At 33.8% G+C, this 24,215-nt stretch overlaps 1 protein-coding gene across 2 annotated transcripts in view; it reads left to right on the top strand.

Annotated features, from left to right (window-relative positions):
- The window catches only part of LOC150098093 (threonine--tRNA ligase 1, cytoplasmic-like), a 178,555-nt gene that overhangs the window by 50,415 nt on the left and 103,925 nt on the right, over nt 1-24,215 (top strand). For both annotated transcript variants that reach the window (XM_090406532.1, XM_090406531.1), the window contains exons 6-7: nt 2,756-2,820; nt 19,441-19,519. In XM_090406532.1, coding sequence (XP_090262658.1) covers nt 2,756-2,820; nt 19,441-19,519 — 144 coding nt within the window. The remainder of the gene's footprint in view (nt 1-2,755; nt 2,821-19,440; nt 19,520-24,215) is intronic.

The raw sequence follows: 24,215 nt of genomic DNA, 5'->3' as shown, positions 1-24,215 counted from the left end.
AAGTTTGCTAATATTTATATTTCATTGGATTTCAAACCATCATAATCATACTGCAAATTATAACTGTGACACATGACACTCAATTAGATTGGTTGTTGAAACAGTCCAAATTGTAGCTGAAAAGGAACTAATGTCCTATCATGACATCCACTGTATATGAGTATGAGACAGTTTATTCAGAGTAGTTTATGCTAAATGTAGTCTAAGAATGGCTGTTTCCAGATCTTTGGGGAATTAATACAGTTGTATGTAAATGAGGTTAGAGAAGTGTTTCATAGCTGATGTTGACTCTAAAAATAGTCTTTCAGACTATTTCCTTTTTAATCTTTTTTGAGGGGGGTATCCAGAGCATGGCCTACCAGTCCTGACTCATCATACTGATGAACACGAATTTTTTTTTTTTTTATGTTCTTCAAGGTAGATGTTAACTGATCTAGGTCTGTCCAATGTTGGCGAACTTTGCAAGCACATGAAACTTTAAACACTCCTGAATGTGCAAGAGAATCTAAGTTGATCCTTCTGAAGACTGATCAAGGTTGCGAGCTGGATGTGTGTTTTGAAATTAGTGAAATTTGTTATGGAGATTATATTTATGAAGAAATTTAGTTATCTTTTCACATTCACCAGGATATAGGAGATGTGGATAATTTGATAATCTTGCATGCCAGGTGAACAAGATTCCTTGTTCTTGTAACTTTTTGTATTATGGTCAAACTGTAGATCTGCCAACATCAGTCTTGAAGACACAAGGAATATATCTGTGACTACATTTGTGCTCAGTCAGGTCTAGCTGCCCATGCCTTGGACACTTTGCATTCAAGTGGAGAAAAAAAAAACTACTATGCTTGCTTCACTGCAGTAAATACAAACATGACACTTCTTTTTTTTTTTTTTTTTTCAGAATCAATAGATTCTAAAATAAAGTGTTAGTGTTTGTAGTTGCATATCTTAACATTAGAAACTCAGCATGTACTACTCGCCCTGATTATTAGCTTTGCTCTTTTTCTTTTTTTTCCCCCCCTGAAGCGTTTTGTATGCCTATCTTCATTTCCTACTCTGCTATTCAAGACTCCAACAAGAACCAGATTTTCCTTTGTAAATTACACTTTAATTCTTTCTTTCTTTCTTTCTTTTAACCCCTTTTTATAGCCACTGCTGGCTACAGGTGTCCTCTAATTCTCTAAAAACTTGCTTAAAAAATTTCTCTTCTTCCCTACTTGAAGAACACAAAATCATCTCATTGTCCAATTTCCTATTTTGAAATTTGCCTACATTACTCTACTTGAAATAGGTTCCATTCAAGTTTATCTTCATATAGAGTTGAACATTATAGCTACTCTTTGCTTTCTACTAGTTTGGAAATATGTTAGTAATGTACATAGAAAAAGTGGATATTAAAGATCCAACATTATTATAAAGACAAATGTTTATAGAAACTATGAAAGTCTTGTAAATTTAACCTGAGAGTTTACGAGAATATAATCCTTGGCATTGGAGTTGCCCTAGCTCGCACTACTTAAGAAACATTACCACCCTATATATTTGCCTTTTGTTCGTGCATTTGATAAAGATTTAGCTGGCCTGACAGCTGTTTCGAACTGATTAGTTCTCTTCAAAGACCACTATATAAGTAAAGGGTCTTCTCCAAAAACTAGGGCAATCTCATTCTAAGATCACTCTAAACTCAACAAGCAACCTGAAAGACATTGAACTCAGCAGTGGTTCTACTCAGCGACAGGCTCACTCTACCACTGAGCAAAACCACTCATATTGCATGGAAAAGCATCCGTTGAGGCCACCTTGATACAGGCCACTCCAATGAACCCAAATCTCAGAAGCAGAAATCTTAAGAGAGAAAAACTCTCATTCAGTACTAAAGAAATTCAATGTCAAAGACAGGTATTTTTTGTAAGTGAACTCTCAGTCAGTGTGTAAAAATAATTACTAAAGAAAGAGCCATATGGCTTCATGTTGGCAGTGTAAGTTACATAGAAAAATTGGATATTAAAGATCCAACATTATTTTAAAACAATGTTTGTAGAAACTGAAAGTTTTGGAAATATGACCTGACCACCAACCAAGAGTTCGTTTATGAAAAATGCATTTCTCTGACATTGGATTTCTTTAGCATTGAATGAGAGTTTTTGCTCTCTTAAGGTTTCTGCCTAGTCTCTGAAGAGAACCAACTAGTTCGAAACAGCTCTCAGGCAAGTGAAGGCAAATATATGGATGCTTGGGCAGTGGTTATGTTCTTTTAAATAGTGCAAGCTAAGGCAACTCTGCTGCTGGGGATTGTATTCTCTTAAGCTTTCAGGTCAAATATATGAAACTTTCATAGTTTTCTACCAGCATTTAGCTTTGAAATAATGTTGCATCTTTAATATCCACTTTTTCTGTGTAATTTACATTTCTGAAATGAAGCTGTATGTCTCTTTCTTTAGTAATATTAGTAATGTCTTTTATGCTTAAGAAGGGTACATTTTGAAGTAATTATGAAAAACTGTAGTCATATCTCAAAATTTTACAATTTTGAAATGTGCCATGTACAGATATCAAATAGATGCTTACGTCATATTTCATGACATCCTGAAATAACAATCACTTACCACTTTTTTTTGTATGCATGAGTATTTTAATTAGTTTGATTATAATATGATGTCATATTTCTACTAACCACTTCATATTTACTAGAATGTGAAGTGTAAGTAACTTATCTGAATTCTTTTTAAAGAGTTTCTTTTTTTCCCTCCCTCAGTACAATCCATTTAAGGTTCGTATTCTAAATGAAAAGGTAAAAACTCCCACTACCACTGTATATAGGTAAGTGAATTAGGTTTTCAATGTTATTTTAAAGATGATATATAAAGTTAAATATGTATGGCACATCATGTGGTAGATGAAAATAATCAGATGCCAGGATAGGAAGGTGGCAGAATATCGAAAGTTGGAATATATTCAGTTACAGCTATATATATATATATATATATATATATATAATTATATAATTAGTTTTTAATAATAGCATTAAATAAAAATGAATAAAATAATTTTTTATTTTATTTTTTTACTTAGTGCTGTTTGAGTTTATTCACATTTTTCCTTGAGTACCGTAAAGATGTTTGTCATACAATATATACATGAAAACACAAGGTAAAATTCTTCTTTAGTTCAGGTGGCCTATTCTGGTCTCATGCCATCTCTTTCTTAGTCTTCCGATTTTTCTTTTCCCACTTATTTTGTATATGTATAATATTTTTGGTAGTCTGCTGTTGTCCATTCGATTTAAATGTTCTATCCATTTTTGTTTACACTGTCTTATGTAGTAATTAATTGGTTTTATATTCAGGGATTATAAAATTTCTTCATTTGTTTTATGGTCTCACTTGGTATATCCAGCTGTTTTTCTGAGGAACTTAATTTCTGCTGTTTGAATTCGTTTTCATCTTTTCTTTTTATGGTCCATGTTTTGTTCCGTATAGTAAATTGGTTTTGACAAGACATTATATAGTCTGATTCTAGGGTGTTTTTGTACCAGGGATGGCTTAAATATATTATTTATTATGCCATTTACTTTGACAAAGTTTGATATTTTGGTATCTGTCTTTTTCTTCTTCATATGATAAATCACATCCCAAGTATTTGAAAGTATTTACTTATTCTAATATTTTATTATCTACCACTATTTTACTTTTTATTGGATTTTCTCCTTTGGATGCCATTATTTTTGTTTTTTCTTTAGATATTGTCATATTATATTGTTTTGAGATATCGTTGAATGATTTTAATGATCTTTGTAAATCATCTTCTGATGTAACTAATACTATTTGATCATATAGTATTATATCTATCTTCATTTGTGGGGTTATTTGTACATCAAATGGGTTATACTGTTTCCAGATTATATTTATATATATATATATATATATATATATATATTGAAAAGCAAAGGTGAGAGGATACATCCTTGTCGTACTCCTCTTGATATATCTTTCCATTCTGAGATGTGTTCTAATTTAACTGCTATTTTATTTCCTGTATATATTTCCTGAATGGATTGTAAAAGTTGGTTTGGTATGTTTAAATCGGTTAATATTTTAAACAATTTTTGTCTACTAATTTTGTCAAAGGCTTTTTCATAATCAATAAAGGCCACGTGTGTTTCTTTTTGAAATTCTCTTCTCTTTTCTATTAATAATTTTAGAGTAATTATTGGATCTATTCTGGATCAGCCTTTTTGGAAACTTTTGTTCTTCTAGTAGTTTGTCCTCTACAATACTTCTTAGCTTCTCTTTTAATATTCCTGCATATATTTTATACCCTGTATTTAGCTGACTAATTCCCCTATAGTTATTTGCAATTGTCTTTATTTCCTTTTTTATAGATTGGGATAACCAGTACTTTTTTCTAAGAATTAGGAGTTTTTATAGACATCCAAACCATATTAAAAATTTTTGAAAGTCCTTCGTTAAATTTTTCACCTGCATTTTTGTATAGTTCTATATTTATATTGTCTTCTGGTATTTCCTATTTTTCATCTTCTTTATTGTATTTTCCAGTTCTGACATTGTGATATTTTATGTTAGGTCATTCTTTGTTTTATAAAATTTTATTTCATTGTTCTCATCTGTCTAGAGATTTTGGAAATAGGTCACTCATTTTTCTAAATTATTGTTTGCATTTTTATCTTTCCTTTTATTTCTTTATTCATGCATTTTATTACTTTATAGGTTTTGGCTTGTGGTTTAAATAAATCCTTTTCAATCGTTTCGTTCTGTTACGAAATTGTTACATCTCTCTCCGTTTTTTCCTTCTTGTTTTGCAATTGCACTGTTTCTTTTATACTCTATTTCTGCTTCTATTGTTTTGAAATTTAGCCATTTCTGGTAACTGTCCTTTTCTGTTTTTATTATGTTTTCTACTTCTTTGTTCCAGTCTTGTAGTCTTCTTTTTCTAATGCATTTGTGCTTTATTCCTAAGGTTTCTGTTGCTGTTTTTGTGAGAATTTGTTTCAAATTTTCCCATTCATCTTTTATGTCACTTGATTCATGTGTGGTTTCTGTTTTTAAGTTTGTGCATTTTTGATATTGTTGTCTAACTTGGGGATCCTGTAATGTGGCTTGGTTGGTAAGAATTTTCAATTTTATGTGTTTTTAGCCACTTTGGCTTAAATCGAATTTTTGCTGATACCATATAATGATCAGAGTTTAATTCAAGCCTCGATATGCTCTTATGTCTAAAATTAACTCCTCGAATTTAAAATTTGCGATAACATAATCAATTATTGATTTGTATCCTCTGGCTGACCAAGTATATTTATGTATTTCCTTGTGTTTAAACACTGAATTCATTATTCTCATATTATTATAAATGACAAAATCATACAGTCCGCGATCATTTTGATTACATGTATCTTTGCCAAATTTACCTATGTTTGGTTTGTATTTTTTGTTTCCTATTCTGGTATTTAAATCTCCTGCTAGTAGTTAATAGTCAGTTTTGTTTGTTTTATCTATGACATTCTATAATTCTTTATAAAATATATTACTGTCTTTTTCTTTTCCCCTCTTCTGCACACAAAGAAGAACTTGTTTATCAAGTTCTTCTTTGTGTGCAATGCTTCTTACATTCCATGTTTCAATCTTCATTGTGTGTTCCTTTTTTCAATTTCATTTTCTGTTTCCTGAATTGTGGTCATTTCCCTGATAGTCCGTCTGGCTTTTCTTTGGATGAGACTTGAAAGTATTTTGAATTTTCCCAGGGGAGGTTACTAACCTGTCACTGGGTAAGTCCAGTGGTAGGGCTGCTACCTAATGCCTCTGGACAGACAGATCTAACAGCATTTACTCTGTTAGGGTTATACTGCCAATACTTGGTCACCAGTGCCTTGTTTGTACTTTTAGAATAGGATGGACCACAAGAAGGTGAGATTGACATTTGAGTAAGAGAGGCTATGTATTGTGCTTCACCAACCCTTTCCACTCCGGTAAAATTATTATTTATTAAATATATTGCCATATATTTCAGTCTGAAATTAACAGACCATCAGTGGCTTAAAAAAGTTGTTACAGGGTAGAATGCAAACAATTAATTTTTTTGAAATAGAACAAACTGCATGATGTTAAATTGCCAATTGTGTTATGCTTTCACTGATGAAAAGGTTAATCATAACAGTGTAAAATAAATTGCATATATGTGTGTATATGCAATATATCTATATATATATATATATATATATAACTCATAATATCATACTCAATAGATCATCAGATAGATGTAGAATCTAGTATATTCATTAGTATATTTAATAAATAATAATTTTACCGGAGTGGAAAGGGGTGGTGAAGCATAATACATAGCCTCTCATACTCAAATGTCAACCTCACCTTCTCGTGGTCCATCCTATTCTAAAAGTACAAACAAGGCACTGGCGACCAAGTATTGGCGGTATAACCCTAACAGAGTAAATGCTGTTAGATCTGCCTTAAATAGGCATTCAAATTTGTACCAACATCTATGTAGAAGGTGTGTTTGAGACCAAAGAATGTTGTGGTCTGCTATTCCGTGTTGAGCTAATCCAGACTTATTGAATTTTTTGTGGATAATATGGATGTTCTTGTATTCTTTTTTCTATTAAGTGTCCAGTTTGTCTGAAGTAGGAAAGATGGTAGTCACATGGAAGGAGAGTGCTTAGGCCATGCTACACTGCCCTAACTTGAATTGGAATGATTGCTTGTCCTTATTGAAAATATGGGAAAGTTTGATTTGAATAACATCATTAAAGGTTTTTTTTTTTAAGACCAGGAATGATATTTTATAAAGACATAAGGTCTTAAGAAATCAACTAGATACTACATCTATCTGATGAGTATGATATTATAAGATATATAAATCTCAGGGCTCCCATTGGCTACTAATCACATCCCCTAGGTGGCAGATGTGGGGGGCAGACCCTGACTACCATCTGTTGGATATCAGGGCAGTTCTGAATATATTGAATAAAGAGCTGTGGACATTTTTTTTTTTTTTTTTTTTTTTTTTTGGTACTGGCGATCCCATGTGAAAATATTGCCATTCACCAACCCATAGTGGGCCAGCATGGTGACTTTATGGCCCAATCTTCAAGATGAATCAAACAGAGATAAAATGGCCCTCATTCCCCAGAGGCCAGATTGTTACTACCTATGACAGCAGGCAGTTAAACATGAAGGCAGAGGATGCTAAGAATCCCTGGGTAATCAGATTAGTTTGTCACTGGAAACTAGACCTTGGAACTTTAAACTGTAGGACTCTGAGCAGTGAAGCATGGCTAACTGAAGAGCTAAAGCGACTAAAATGTGACATTCTTGGACTGTGTGAAGTTAGACGTAACGGTGAAGAAATTCTTCAATTAAAAAATGGAGGCATACTGTATTATAGCGGCCACGATAAGAAAAGAATCAGTGGAGCTGGATTCATGATCAACAAAAAATTGAACAACATAATAGAATTTGATAGTATATCTGATCGAATAGCAAGTATTGTTCACATCTTAAAAAGATACGCTCTTAAGATCATCCAAGTCTATGCACCAACAATAAGTCATACTGATGAAGAAATTGAAGCCTTCTATCATGATGTATCCCAATTTTACAATAAAGGAAAACATCATTTCAGAATTGTAATGAGAGACTTTAATACTAGAATTGGCATACAACAATCAGATGAAAGCTGAATGGGAAATTTTGGATATGGCATGAGAGATGATAGAGGAGCAAGGCTAATAGAATTTGCAGAAAAAGAAAACCTGTACATCATAAATTCTTTTTTCAAGAATATAACTTATTGGAAGTTGACATGGAAAAGTCCAGATAGAAGAACTAGGAAAATTGACTTTATTCTCAGCAATAAAAAAACATATTTCAAGACTGCTCTGTTCAACATTTGAAGTGACCATCGTATGGTACGCAGTAAGATCAAATAAACTGCCAAAAAGAAAAATGTTTCAAAGATCAAAGCAAAACATAGATGTACACAAACTCATCATTAAAAAAGATATATTCCAACATGTACTAAACAATAGATTTAAAAATCTTATTATAGATGAGAGTGCTGATCCATTAGAAAGTAATGACATTATTACCCAAAACCTTTTATAATGTTCACTTGTAATAGCTGGTACCAGAGAATAGAAACAAGACAAAATTTCTGAAGAAACAAAACAGCTTATGAAGAAATGAAGAGAAATGAAACAATCAAATAACCTACAGAATAAAATTGAATATACACCGAATTGTGCAAAATGATCAGAAAATGTATCACAGAAGAAATAAGAAAATTCAATTGTAAATTCATATGACAATCGAAAACAACCGTAGTCTCAAAAAAAAAGCCAAACAACAATAAACAGATGGTTGCAGTCAATCTACAAGATGGGACCATAACCAGAGATAGATATTCTATAGCAAAAAGAATTGATGAATTTTACTCAGTATTATATCAGGATGATGAATTAAATGAAGAAGACAACTAAGATATAGCTGAAGTACAGATTCTACCAGAAGTTATGTGGAGCAACCAAAGCTTGCAAAATGGAAAAGCCGTAGGTGAGGATGGAGTTATAGCTGAACTTCTAAAAGCAGGTGGAGAAATGATCTACAAACTCTTATCAAAACTATTTACTTTATGCTTGAAGAAAAACGATGCACCAAGAAGATGGTGAATATCAGTTACCATTATGTCTTGGTTTTTATGATTATGAGAAAGCCTTTGATTTAGTAAAAATTTGTGCAATACTTAAAGCATTATGAAACCAACAAGTGGAGGAGCCATATGTCAGGACTATCAAATCAGCATACACCAATGCCACAGCAGCAGTTCATTTCAATGGAAACATCTCTACTGTGGAAATACAGAAAGGTATAAGACAGGGTGACACAATATCTCCAAAATTATTCACAGTGTGCCTAGAAGAAATATTCAATCTTCTTGATTGGGAAGGGAAAGGTCTGAAGATAAATGGAAGATATTTAAGCCATTTACACTTTGCAGATGACATAGTTCTCTTTACTTCAACTGCACATGAATTACAGGCTCGTATCCTTGAACTTCAAATTGCTAGCAAAACAGCTGGCCTAAAGATAAACCTAAAGAAGACCAAAGTTATGCTGAATACCTGTGTCCAACCAGAAATAATAAAAATCAATAATGATGAAATTAAATGAGTAATCATTACATATACTTAGGACAACAGATATCAGTGAGTCTTTCTGGCTCAGTCGGTATAGACAAAACCCTTTGGTTGGAAAGATTTGGGTTCGATTCCCATCCATGACATGAGGAACCTTTGCAAATAGTAGTGTATGTATCTTTATTTGTGGGGTTATCATCATCAAATTCCTGATATATATACATATATACCCTCAAGGAATGTATGATAGTACTACATGAAAAATTTACATCATTACTAACTTCCTATCTACAATTTTCCTCCAAATCATTCTGTTACCTGTCAAGACTCCAACATATTTAGGATAACAGATATCAGTGAGTCTCCTTAGCTCAGTCGGTATAGACAAAACCCTTTGGTTGGAAAGATTTGGGTTCACTTCCCGTCCATGACGTGAGGAACCTTTATCTGGTCTATTTAGATTAAAGGTGGGTTAGCCGGTCTCATACAGAGGTAGAGGGTTTTTTTCTCCTGGAAACTTGGGTTTTTCATCCCTCAGAACAGGCAAACCGGTCCTGTGAACATACACACTGCTACAGTTCAAAATACATAATTAATCCCTCATTAGGAAGACTCAAGTCCTTAGGGGCAGTTGAGGATTGGGGGGGGGACCCCCGCACGAATGAAATAAAATAAATAAACGGATATCAATGGAACAAAATATCATGGACGAAATTAAAAGATGTACGATGCTTGGGTGGAAAGCGTTTGGAAAATTACATTCAATATTCAAAAGCCAACTACCATTATGCCTGAAGAGAAAAGTTTTTAACTAATGCATTCTTCCTGGATTGACATATCGCTGTGAAACATGGACACTAAATGCCAAGGAAATTCAAAAATTAAGAACAACACAATTTAATATGGAAAGAAGTATGCTTGGTATCACAAGACTGGAACACAAAAGGAATACGTGGATAAAAAAGCAAACGGAAGTCTGATATCATAGGAGGAGGAGGGAAACATTTGAAGTGGCAGTGGGCTGGGCATATTGCTTGAAGACAAGATCAACGATGGACAAAAGAAGTATTGGGTTGGATTCCATGAGAGGAAAAGCGACCACGACGCCGACCTAAATCACGTTGGATTGATGATATCATCAGATTTGCAGGAGTGACATGGGAAAGGAGAGCCATGGATAGACAGTTTTGGAGTAATCTTGGAAAGGCCTTCATCCCACAGTACATTGACAACGGCTGATAATAATAATAATGATGATATGTGCACTTTATTTTACACTGTTATGATTAACCTTTTCTTGAGTGAAAGCATAACGCTATTGGTGATTTAACATTATGCAGTTTGTTCTATTTCAAATAAATTAATTTTTGCATTCTACCTTATAACAACTGTTTTTTAAGCCACTGATGATGGTTTGTTAATTTCAGACTGAAATATATGGCAGTATATTTAATAAATAATACTTTTACCTTGTGTTTTTGTGTGTATATTGTATAGAACTATAGTACAAGTTTCTCTAAAAAAAAGTTTGTCATTTGCTATAGAAATAATAAATCAGATTATATTGTTTATCATTACCATGCTCACTAATTACAGGTTATTCATCTTAGTTATGTTTTTTTAATATTTCATGTACCTAAATACTGTTTTAAAAACTCAGTTATAAACCACAAATCACATTAACCACAATCAAAATAGCTATTACTCTTTAACATGATATATTTAATGAATTAATGTGATTAGTTTTTCCACACTAGAAATTACTTAATGTCCTATTTTAAGTATTTGTTGCTATGAGAGAGGTCAGATTGGCAAGGTTAATTGTTGAGCATTATTCTAATTCATCATAATGAATTATGGCATATTCAGTTTTGAAGCACTTGTCCCTGCCTCATAGATGTGTTAAATTATTCGAGTGTTGGGAACCTTTATCAGGTGTTTGTTTTCAATCAAATGGTGAATTAGTTAGTTTCATAAGGAGGCAGAGGGTTTTCCCTCCCAGAAATTCTGGTTTTTCATCCCTTAAAACAAGCAAACTAACTGCAAGAACACATGTAATATACAGATAGGATACTTCAGGAATAAGGATTAACCAACCTATTCCATCAGATGTGGTTTCGAACACCTGGGTGGTGAAGTGTGAGTACATGTAAGCTTTAATCAGGAAGATAGGATAATATTATTATTATTATTATTACATGATACTTCCAGGGAGTCCAAAGACTTATCTAGGGAGATCACCTACTATACAACTCTGTCTTCACCACTCAATCCACCAACCACAATGAATCGCAACTGCCATCATCATCTACACCAGTGCTGTCTACCTCCCACCACTAGTATTTTCACAGACAGTCACAAACATCCATGCCCACGGCAGGATTGAACCTGCAGCCTTTTGGCTGGAGAGCGGGTACACTAACCACTCAGCCCACCAGGCCCGCTAATATAATCACGAAATTATATTCAGTGATTCTGGTTCTAATTGATCGTAGAGAGAGAGACGCCGATTGAGAAAGTAGTGAGTAGTGTCAGTAGTTTTTGTATTGTATCAAAAGTGAAAAAGGTCAAAGGCAAGAATTAGAATCATGACTTGATATTTGATAAAAGGAAGTATTGAAAAGAATTTTTTTTATTCAGATAAAAATTTACTATGGTATTATTTTAAATGTACTGATGTACTGAAGCAGGTGATGCAAGTGTGTGTGTATAAACAGTGCTAAAAATAAAAAAATCAAAGCAGTTTGTGGAAGTACTAGCTGCTTACATAATCATTTTAAAAGCCAGCTTAAAATTAATTCATTAAAAAGAGGGAAAGAAAAACTGATGATACTTCACCTTCAAGTAAATTATCGATATTAAGATTTGATTTGGATTCTTGTTCAAAAATTACATCATATTTTAACAAAATTATTGATGATTGTTAGTAGTAACATGCATCACAACATGGAGGTTCTCCTTTGGTAAATTTTGTACATCTGAAGATTTGTGCAAGTTATTGATGTCATCGACTATGCAGACAAAATTAGCAAACAAGTAGTCAACAAGATATTGTAGTGTACACTTCATGATGAAATATTTAGTATAATAATTAATGAGTGGACATCTGTTCAGAACTGCTAATATATAAAAATTACTGTCTGTGCAAGTGATAATAAATTTTGAAATCTTGGTTTGTTTTATTCATTGTTCTGTGTCTGCTGACAAATGTGTTTAACCCTTCAAAATAAAATGAAAGGAATTGGTATGTCTTTTAGAAGTATTATATTATATCTACTACAACAGATGGAGCTGTAATGAAGAAAGTAGTAAAACTGATTGCTGGATATCATCATTATATTTAGCACAGGGCTTGCAAATAGCCGTAAACAAAGTTCTTTATAATGAAATTAATTTACCCAGAATGATGATGAACAGGAAAAGACTGTCATTGGATTATCTGATACAATCATTTGTAACAACTCTAATGATGACGAAATTCAAGAACTTTGTGCTTTAGAGGTTCTGCATGATACATCCATTGATTTGCATTTAAATTTTATACAAAGCATAGAACTAAATTCTGTAATTACAAAGATGCAAAAGGTGGTCACATTGTTCTGCAGATATAAAAAATTCATTTAAATTAAAAAATTAAAAAAATGATGCATTCCAAAAACATGTAAAAGAAGAATTTTATAATGAACTTTGAAAGTGGATTTCAGTATTTGGATTAGTTTGCTGGCTATGTCTTAATGCTTAAAAATTGTCTGAAAGTCTCATAGATCTGAAATCAGATATCAGCTTTATATAATGAACTTAAATTGCTCTTTTTCATATAATATTAGCATTGCAACCAATAAAAGTTACTTTAGAAGCATTATGTTAAAAAAAAGGTGAAAAAACTTTCCAATACTTCAAAAAAACCCTTTCATTACTTTCAAACACCATTCTAGTCCACTACTAATTGGTCTGTTTTGCTTCTTCTATCTTGGAGCCATCTTTATGTAATGGAACTATCTTATCCTCTTTCTACTCCCTTAGAATGTTGCCTGAGCATAGACTTTGATTAAACAATATTATAGACTGCCAATTCTCTTGCACATTCTCGTAGTGCATGGACTGATATGCTGTCCAGTCCTGTGGCTGTATTTGCATTGATCAATATGCTGAGTACCTCCAGTATGTCTACCACAATTTTCACATCTTTGCATCTCTTCCAACTTCATTAGTGGAATTGGAAAATGGATGGCAATTTGAGTTGTGAATATCGAAGTCTCCAAGGAAGATGAGATGACCTCACTGTTTGGGTATTTAGATTGTAGAAATTCATGCTTTAGATATAATCAAATTGATCAGAATGTTCATTAGAATTTGGATGGTTATAAAGATATGGTAAATAAATGGAACTGAATGGGACAAGGAAATTTGGAGTAGCTACCAGATCAAAAGGATTTTAAGCTTGGCATTCTCTGACATGGCATGTCAGAACTCATGATTGCACACAAGTTCCACCTTTGTGGTGAATGGAGTAGTTTATCTAATTGAGAAAGATAAAAGTTGTCCATTAGCTGAGGATTTGTTAAAAATAAGTGATCAGGTTTAGATATTGTTAATTTATGGTGCATCATTTTATTGAAATCAAGGCTATGAATGTTGGTAATGTGGAAGATAGTGTTTTTTTTTTTTTTTTGTTAGATTTTCCCCTTCATTCTGGTTAATACCATCCACGGTGATAGCACTAACCTTGCCCTGAGCTATGTTCATGAAGCTGCATTACCTAAACAATTGCAATGCTGCTGCACTCTGCAATGAATGATTAATTATTTTGAAGAAATGGGATCATTGGGAAGTTAGATCTGGCAGAGGTTGCAAACCGATCAGTTCACAACAAGTGAACGAAGTTGCTGCTACTTTGTGGAGCAGGCCATAAAAAGCAACGTTGGTTCCTGCAGTGCATGTGCTGTATCAAGATACATGGATGTGGCTTACAACACAACTGCCTGGAAAATAACTCTGACACAGGAGTTGCACCCACAGGACTTTGAAAGTTGACTGATATTCGTTTTAACATTCCTTGCTTGAGTGGAGTTGGACGCTGTGTGGTCATGGATGGTTTTTTGGGGAGATGAGGTTCACTTTCACCTGAACAGAGCTGTGACTACCTACAATTGCTAGGTATGGGATGTGCAGAACCCACATGCCATCCAACAAATTCCTTTGCATTCATCCAAAATTACTGTCTGGTGTGGGTGTACAAATTCGTATATCATTGGACCATTCTTTTTTTGAGGACATTTGCCAGTTGGGGCTTCTGATCTGCTCAGTATCGTGATATGATAAATAATTTTGTTGTGACACAGCTACAGCAGCACCTATGCATGGATTAAGTCATTTTCATGGGACCCTCCTCCACACGTCGGTTGATCCGTACAGGAGGTTCTTTGAGAACATTTGATGGAAGCCAAAGTGATCGATCAGCCATATGTTCCCCACTGCATAGCCTCCTCATTCGCCTGATCTGATCCCCTGTGACTTCTGGCTCTGGAGATTTCTCAAAGACAAGGTTTATCGGGATCATCCTGATAACTTGCCAGTGCTGAAAGACAGTATAACGCCACATGTGCACTACATTAGTCCTGACCAGCTGCATTCAGCCATTGAACACACTGTACAAAGTATGATGTTTGTGGCATACTGGGAATGACAGCACATTGAAGAGCACAACCCGTAAATAGCCCATAAAAAAGTCCATAATGGAAGTGAATAAAAATGTTATCCATGTTTACTTTTCTTCTTCTCACACACACACAGAAAAATTACCATATCTACATTTGATACATCATACAGTGCCCTGGTGGTGAATTTTGGAACTTCCCCAGATATTGCTTCTGCACGACACACAATGTATTCCTGCAAACTTTCACAGCATTTTGATTACTGGGTGCTGCTCCACAAGATATTAAACAGAGATACTTTAAATTTGATCACCCGCTATTTTCTGATGAATAAATGTATTAATTTCATAAGGTTAATTTTATCTTTTGACTAGGATGGATATTTTGTTTTGTATATATCGATTTTCCCTAAATTTTACTGTTTACTATATTTTTTTTTTTTTTTGAGTATTTTGTCTTACCTCCATCTCTGATGCTTATGATGTAATTTGACTAACTCACTTTAAAAAAAAAGTCAACAGATTTTTGTTTGTGGTTTGCATAAGTCTTTCCAGTAGCAATTGCAGCCTCTGGGAGGTGAAATGTTGACGATCACTGCTCTATAATAAACTGTTTCTCTGACTCCCAGGGATTCACTGTAGTTGACAGTCTGTTATATATTTTTGCATATTAGTGATGCCAAGTTATTTTCTAATATCATTTTTATCATATAATTCTGCTGATGATGGCATGTATCAATTTCCCTAATTTTGCTCAAGATTCTCTTATTTGTTGTCTCTAGTCTTTGATTATTTGTTTTATTTTTGACCCAACCCAGCTCTCATCGAATTATTACGGCCGTGAGATGTAGCCCACTACATATGCAACCAGTTCAAGTCGCCACTCTCCAGGTATCGCTCTCTTGTGGCGCTTCTTTTTTATCTGACGGCACCTGCTCACCACTCACAAGTAACTGTCTGCCTTTGCTTGAAGTACATGTGGATATTTATTTCTCTTCTTATTTACCCCTACAATGAGTGCTAAAAGAAACAAGGATGATATCAAGTCTACAGCTATCAAGAAGAAATGTAGAGTGATCAGCTTAGAAGAGTTTCATATGATAAATAAGTATGAAGCAGCCATGAACCAAAGCCAAAATTGCAAGAGTGTACGGTCTAAATGAATCAACTGTTCACCATATTTTAGACCACGCTGCAAACTATAAGCAACTAGGACAAAGTGCATCGACCTTGTCTGGGTCCCAAACTACGAGAAACAGAAGCCATCTTATGATTGAAATGGAAACGCTATTGTCAGTGTGGATAGAAGATTGTAACCCAAAGAGAATTCCTCTTAGTCAAATGACTATAAAAACAAAAGCATTGAATTTGTTTGAAACTTTAAAAAGAAAACAATTAGAAAGCAAAAATGATTCAGCATCAGTAGTGGAAGAAACTTTCTCTGCAAGTTCAGGGTTTGATCGGTTCAAAAAGCGATCAAGCATTCATAGTGTTCGTGTACAAGGTGAAATTATAAGTGCCGATGAAAAAGCAGCAGCTAGTTTTCCTGGTGAATTGCAACAGATCATTGAAGAAGGAAATTATACCGATGATCAGATATTTAATGCTAATGAAACAGGCTTATTATGGAAAAAAATGCCCACTAAAACATTTTTAGCAAAAAAATGAAAAATCGCAGCCTGGCTACAAGGTTCCGAAGGAGCGTGTAACGCTTTTACTATGTGGCAATGCTTCTGGTGATTACAAGATGAAGCTGTAAAAATAATCATAATTTAAAATTCTGAATATTTTTACGTATTGTTTATGTTAGTATGTTTATTAGTTTTAGTTTCATAACACACATTGTCGGCAATTGCGATGTGCTCATTGAAATTATTTTGCCAAAGTAATATATTAAGCATTTAAAAAATTTATGTACTTACCGGATTTGATATTTGTATTACTTACAGGAATTTTATTGTAGTTTAATATTATCAAAAGTTGTGTTTTTTGAAGACATTCTCTTGTCGCTAATGGAGACACTATGTCAGCCATTATATTTAGTTTCTTGCTTGACATTTTCATGGAGTGTGCATGCTCGTCGAGAAGTTTGATGTGTGATTGACAGCTGATAGAAAGTATTCAATATCAGAGTAACAGGAATAAACAAGATAGTGTTCATGGAGGAAATTAGAACACAGTCCGGCAGACATTTAGATTCGGAAGAAATTAAATCTTTTTTTATGTGATAGTCGGAGGAAAATCAGTAGTATATTCCGAAAAAGGAATCGTGGAACTATGAAGTTTCAAAGGGAATAAGTATTGACAAATAAAATAAAATATTGCTATAGATCGTTTTAAAAGGACTATTCAAGGAAACGCTAATTGGAAGATTTATATTAGATTCCGAAAAGGGAATCGTAGAACTAAGTTTTTTAAAGTGGAAGAGTTAAGACTGTCAGTATCCTCGCCTGCTTAGAAGTTTAGATAAAAATTTCTCCCTGTTCATTGGAGATTAGATTCAATAGAAAAGCTTGGATGACAAAAACTATTTTGAGAATTGGTTTAAAAACTGTTTTTGTCCTGAAGCTGAAAGGTACTGCAAGTCATTAAATCTTGATTTTAAAATCTTGTTGATATTAGATAATGCACCTAGTCATCCAACAGCACTGAATGATTTGCGTGAAAATGTAAAAGTTATTTATTTACCACCTAATAGCACTTCCATCATCCAGCCAATGGATCAAGGTGTAATCGCATCCTTTAAGGCATATTACCTACGAAGAACTTTTTCACAAGCAGTAGAAAAGACTACAGGAGATGAAGCTATGAGTTTGACAGAATTCTGGAAGGCATTCAATATCAAAAATTGCATTGAGAATGTCAAGGAAGCATGGAGTGAAGTAATGTCTAGCAACCTGAGAGCAGCGTGGCAAAACATTATTCCTCATTGTGCAAATGATTTTAAAGGATTTGAAAATTAAGTAACCTGTGTTATCAATGACATAACTAAGCTTGGCTTCGATCTAGGACTAAAAGAAATTGAAAAAGGTGATGTTCAGGACCTGCTTCAGTCACATGATAAGGAGCTGGATGATGAAGGTCTAATTAACCTCGAGAGAGAGAACGTGCTTACGATGCTCAAATCAATGATAATGACGAACAAATTGACCGTGGCACTGAAGGAATTTACCCTCAAAGAAATGGATGAAATGTTTAGAATTGCTGAAAATTTTAAAGATAAAATCTTGAATGGTGATCCTAATCTTGAGCAATCAATGAAAGTTCGTCAGGAAATTGAAAATTCCATCCGTTGCTTACCGAGTTTTATACGAAGAAAAAAGAAAGAAAAAATTCCACCAGACAACTCTACACCAATTTTTATCCAAGAAAGAATAATTGTATGTACTGTATGTACTCCTTATATATAAATAAAGATTAAAGAATAATCTTGTTTTTTATAAATGAACCTTCATTTTTTACTTAACACGTTTAACACAATTCTTTTTTTACTTCATAAAAATTTAATTAATAGATTTGAAAAATCCTTGGCAATGATCACCCATTTCACACGCATTATTTATCCCGATTATTGCAGTATTTTTCGTGGCAACAATAACCCTGCTAATCGAGGTATTCCTGTATTAAAATTGGTGGGAAGGTGTCTTATATACTGCTGGCTCTTGTTTTTGTTGGTTTTTTAGTTCTTCTCTATAATCTTATTAAACTGACTCCTCACAATCCCATTCTTAATTTATTCTTTACCTATTTCTGTGTTTGGTTGACCATCTTAACTAAAATTGTCTGTACGGCAATATTTTTCTTATACCTGCATTAGTGAGAATGCAGTTGGTTACTGTTTTGGTGTTTACATTAATTGTTTTATTGCTGATTTTCATGTGAAATTTGTTATGGTAATTACTTAATGCTTTTCTTAATTTAATTCGAATTATTTAATGGTTTAATGCTCTGGAAAATCTGGAGCAGATATCTTTAAGAAGATTACCATCATTTGTATAGTAAAGGCCATATAATATAGTCCACATAGATGATAAAAAATAGTGGAAGATATGTGTGATCTTAACATCACACTATGTTTCTTAACATCCTTCAATTCTGATTGCTGATTTAGTTTCAGTTTTCAAACCATTTTGTTCCCCCACCTCAGTATTATTTAAAATATCTAAGTGTGTATATATATATATATAATTACATTTTGGAAACTTGCTCTAGAGACCAAACATTAATCTTTTATCAAGCCACTTCAGGCCCCCAGTAAGTGCACTGTTGTCTCATACTGGGCAGTGAAATTTATTTCCTACCTAAAAGTGCAGATGAGTGTTTTATAACTCTCTATAATTGAATATATATCTGAATTGAAAATTATATGAATTACTGTGTGTAACTGGCCAAGTTGATATATTAGTTTATGAATATGTAGAATACCAAATGATATTTTGCTTTTCTCTGTCTCCTTATGTGAGATAGTAACCATCACTTGAATGAATTAAGAAGCAGATTTCTGTATTTAATTATTTTAAGTTGGATTACCAATGAATTTAAACAAATATTTTTATAGTTTACAAAATTCTTTTATTAGTTCAGTACTTTTAATTCAGATTTTTTTTTTCCCCCCAAGGTGTGGACCATTAATTGATTTATGCAGAGGACCACATGTCAGACACACTGGAAAAATTAAATCATTCCAAGTAACTAAAGTAAGAATAGTAAATGAATATATTGTAATATGTGAGAATTTTATTAAACACACTTCGTACTTTAGTAATGCCGAAGTGGACTATAAGAAATTACCAGTATGAAAAATTTCTTATGCAATTTGATTTCTTATGAAACTTTCATACTAGGGAGACAAAAAAAAATGCTTGAAAACAAACTAAAATCATAAGTGTTAAAATAATTTTTTAACAGTTAAATGGTAAAAGCATTATCCATATATCATCATCAAATTCCTACCATGTACCATCAAGGAATGTACAGGATATGATAGTACTACATGAAAAATTTACATCATTACTAACTTCCTATCTACAATTTTCTTCCAAATCAATCAATCAATCAATATATTACCTGTCAAGGCTTCAACATTGTGAGATCTTATATTTCTATCTTCAAAGGCACTTTTTTACTGTATTAATCCACCTATATCTTGGTCTTCCTATGGGTCGTTTTCCTGTCAACCTGGAAGAGAACACTTGTTTTCTTGTAATCTTTCCTTGCCCATTCGGTTTAAGGGACCATACCACCTGAGATTAGCTCCTAATACATTCCTGGATGCTGACAATGTCAGGTTCTTTCCTAATATACTTGTTTTTAATATGCTATTACCATTGATGACATCTGTTCATGCCTTTAATCTTTCTCAGGACTGTCATATCTGCGGTCTCTAGTCTTTGCTCAAGTGTTTAACTTCTGCCACTTAGATCCAAAAGTTAAAACTGGTTTGAACACTGTCTTGTATACAGCTAATTTAGTGTTTTGGCTAATTTCTCTCTTATTCCATATGAATTTTTTCAATTGACTTCCTACCATACTAGCTTTGTTGATTCTGTTGTCTATTTTCATATTTAATTTACCATCTTCACTAAAAATCATGCCTAAGTAGCTGAAATATTTTACTTGTTCCACAGGTTCTCTGTTCACAATGCAGTTGACATTTTCAATGATTCTGCCTATTTTCATTGTTTTTGTCTTTTTATTGCTGACCTTCATACCATACCTATTACAACAGATATTCAATTTATTAAGGGATCTCGCAGATTTATATCAGATTTATTATAAGTATAACATCATCTGAATAAAGCAAAGAGCTGACATTAACATCTCGAATTTTGATATCTGGTTTAATACCACTTTCTTCTTAATGTGATCCATATAGATAATGAATAACAGAGGGAATAATGTACAGTGTTGTCTCACACCAGATTTAACATTAAACCATCTTCCTCTACTTCCTTCAATTCTAACTGCTGACTTATAACTCAAATAAAGACTAAGTATTGCTTGATATAATGCCACATTGACACCATATAACTGCAGCGTATTGAATAACTTCTCTCTTGGCACCTTGTCATATGCCTTTTCCAGATCGACAAAACTTAAATACAGATCTTTGTTATATTCCCCTGCTTTCTCAACTATCTGTCGTAAAGTGAAGATCTGATCCTGACAGAATCTCTTTGGGCTGGATCCAGCTTGTTCTTCACCAAGCTTTTCTTCCATAATTCTTCTCAACCGTTTCTCTAGTATACTTGAATAAATCTTACCAGGAACACTCAGTAAGGAAATGCCTCCGTAATTCTCACATTCAGTTTCATTTCCCTTTTTATATATGGGTACTATGAGAGCTCTACTCCAATCATCAGGAATTCATCCCTCCGTCCAGGCCCTCTGAACTATGCAGTGCAGCCACTGTAATACCTTTATACCACCATACTTCAGCATTTCTGGTCGAATATTATCTACTCCTGCTGCCTTTCCACATTTCAAGCCGTTGATGACTTTTTCTACTTGAAGTAGGGATATGTATTCCTGACTGCATGCCTGGTCAGTGTTTTTTACCACTGTGCTGTAATCACTGCTTGTTTCATTTAGCAGTTTTTCAAAGTAATTACTCCATACTTCAAGGATATTTTTTTCTGCCGTTTTCATGTCACCTTTATCATCTCTAACTCCTTTTACAGCACTCTTTCCTCCATTCCTAAGCTTCTTAAACAACCTCCAGAATATTTTGCCACCTTCTTGATGTTTATTTTCTATATTCTTGCCAAAGTCCTCCCATGACTTTTGTTTAGCTAGTTTTACACACTGTTTAGCATTCTTGCATTTGTCTCTGTATTCTCTTAGAGCACAAGCTGACTTGTTTGCCAGGAACTTTTTATAGGAACTCTTCTCTTCCTTCACTGCCTCTTTAACTTCCTGTGTGCACCATGGAGTTCTAATTTTTCTATCCTTGCAGACAACTTCACCACATGCCTCTCTAGCTGAATCAATCAGGGCTTTCTTCAAGGCTTGCCACTGAATCTCCAAGGTTTGATTCCTGTTCTCAAACTCTTTTATTTTTTCTTCAATAATCTTTGTGTATTTTAGTCTACAGTTCACATCTGAGAGCTGCTCATCTTTTATTCGCCTTAAAACTTTCTTACGTAGTATTCTTTTCGATATGAATTCAATTTTATCCTACTCAAGACTAAATAGTGATAATTTTCAATTTCAAATCCTCTGTGCACTCTAGTGTCCTGCACCAGGGAGAAAACATCACTTTCAACAATAACATAGTCAATGAGACTTTTCTTATTCCTTGCCTCTTCTCTCCATGTGAATTTGTGCACATTTTTATGTTGGAACATGGTGTTAGTAATAACCAGTCCATGTTCTGAGCAGAAATCCAACAAGTATTTGCCATTATCATTATCTTTACTCTTTGTCTCAAAATTTTCCCAAAATATTTTTGTATGTCTGACAATCATTTTCTACTCTGCTATTTAGATCCCCAACAAGGACCAACTATAAAAAGGGAAATAAAACTGAATTCGAGAATTACAGAGGTATTTCTCTACTGAGTGTTCCTGGCAAGATCTATGCAAGTATACTTGAGAAACGGTTGAGAAGAATTGTGGAAGAAAAGCTTGGTGAAGAACAAGCTGGATTCAGACCAAATAGAGGCTGTCAGGATCAAATCTTCACTTTACGACAAATAGTCGAGAAAGCATGGGAATATAACAAAGATCTCTATTTAAGTTTTGTCAATTTGGAAAAGGCATGTGACAAGGTGCCAAGAGAGAAGCTATTCAATACGCTACAGTTATATGGTGTGAATGGGGAATTATATCAAGCAATACTTAGTCTTTATTTGAGTTGTAAGTCAGCAGTTAGAATTGAAGGAAGTACATGAAGATGGTTTAATGTTAAATCTGGTGTGAGACAAGGATGTACATTATCCCCTCTGTTATTCATTATCTATATGGATCACATTATGTAGGAAAGTGGTATTAAACATGATATCAAAATTGGAGATGTTAATGTCAGCTCTTTGCTTTATGCAGATGATGTTATACTTCTAAATAAATCTACTACAAGTCTGCAAGATTCTCTGACTAAATTGAATAACTATTGTAATAGATATGGCATGAATGTGAGCAATAAAAAGACAAAGACAATGAAAATAAGCAGAATCATTGAAAATGTCAACTGTGTTGTGAATGGAGAACCTGTGGAACAAGTAAAACATTTCAGCTACTTAGTCACGATTTTTTGTGAAGATGGTAAATTAAATATAGAAATAGACAACAGAATCATATATCCAACGCATTGTCAGCAAGACCAGAGTGGCTGTATTGGTGAAACCGAATGTAGTCCTTGTGTTCTGAAATTCTGATATTAGCTGTCCTGCCTGTTTGACCAAAGTAGGGCAGCTTACAGCTGCAAGGGACCTGGTATACCTGCTATAGAATACGGTGGAAGAAAGCCACGATAGTACACCGTAGTAAATACAAATATGAAAGGCTTTTCATGGAATCAGCTTCAGCCCTAAGAAACAATCCAAACCAACAAATTTGGCTGCATGAGACTGCCTCAAATTTGGGAAACTTACATCAGAAGATCTTCAGCTCAATTGCCCAAGAATACCAACATTGTCTGCTAGGGGGCACCATCATGATTTTAGGAGAAATAATAGCTTCTCCTTCTCCTGCTTCTTTCTCATTTACTGTTTGTTGTGCCTGCATGCACATCATGTTCTTAAGTTTCTTGAAAATGGCAACATGATGTTGCCGAAATATTGAAGTATATTAAAATTTATTTTAATGTATATCCTAGTTGACATTGTAATTTCCTTAAATTACTTAGTAAAAAATGCATAACCAACATCTAAGCCTTTCCCTGGAATTACGATAATCCACGGAGATGATATTGCACGTAAAGCACGCCATTACGGTAAAATGAAGTTAAAGCTATCAAGACAACTGAATCGTCTCTCCTTCCTAAAACGCTGCCAGGATAACCAGGTAATTCGTAACTGTGTGAAATTCAAGCACCGTTTCTCTTCGCGAAAGGCTTTTCGTATTTATAACCGTGCTAGCCAAGCCTTACTCAGAGAACAAATTGCTGTGACTCGCCGTTTCCTGAATGATGCTAACTTAGCTATACAGGCACTCGAAGATGACCTTTCAAGCACCTTAAGCCATGAAATTTGGTCTATTTTATATGACATCTCATGCACTGCAGTGGAGAAAGAATTTAAAAAAGTGCGAAATCGACACATCAAAAAATTTGAAAATTTAAAAAAGAACTCGATCTCGAAACCACAACTTTCTATAAACGGTAGTCAACCTTTCGTCATTTAGTGTAAAACCTGAAGCACTCGACACCCTCGCAAGTGGCCACAACTTCGCCATC

This window comes from Typopeltis vanoorti, chromosome 16 (genome assembly GCF_054136105.1).
Source record: "Typopeltis vanoorti isolate ZY-2024b chromosome 16, IOZ_Tvanoo_1.0, whole genome shotgun sequence".
Taxonomy (NCBI): domain Eukaryota; kingdom Metazoa; phylum Arthropoda; class Arachnida; order Uropygi; family Thelyphonidae; genus Typopeltis; species Typopeltis vanoorti.
The sequence above is the reverse complement of the archived record's forward strand: the minus strand, read 5'-3'. Positions and strand labels throughout refer to the sequence as shown.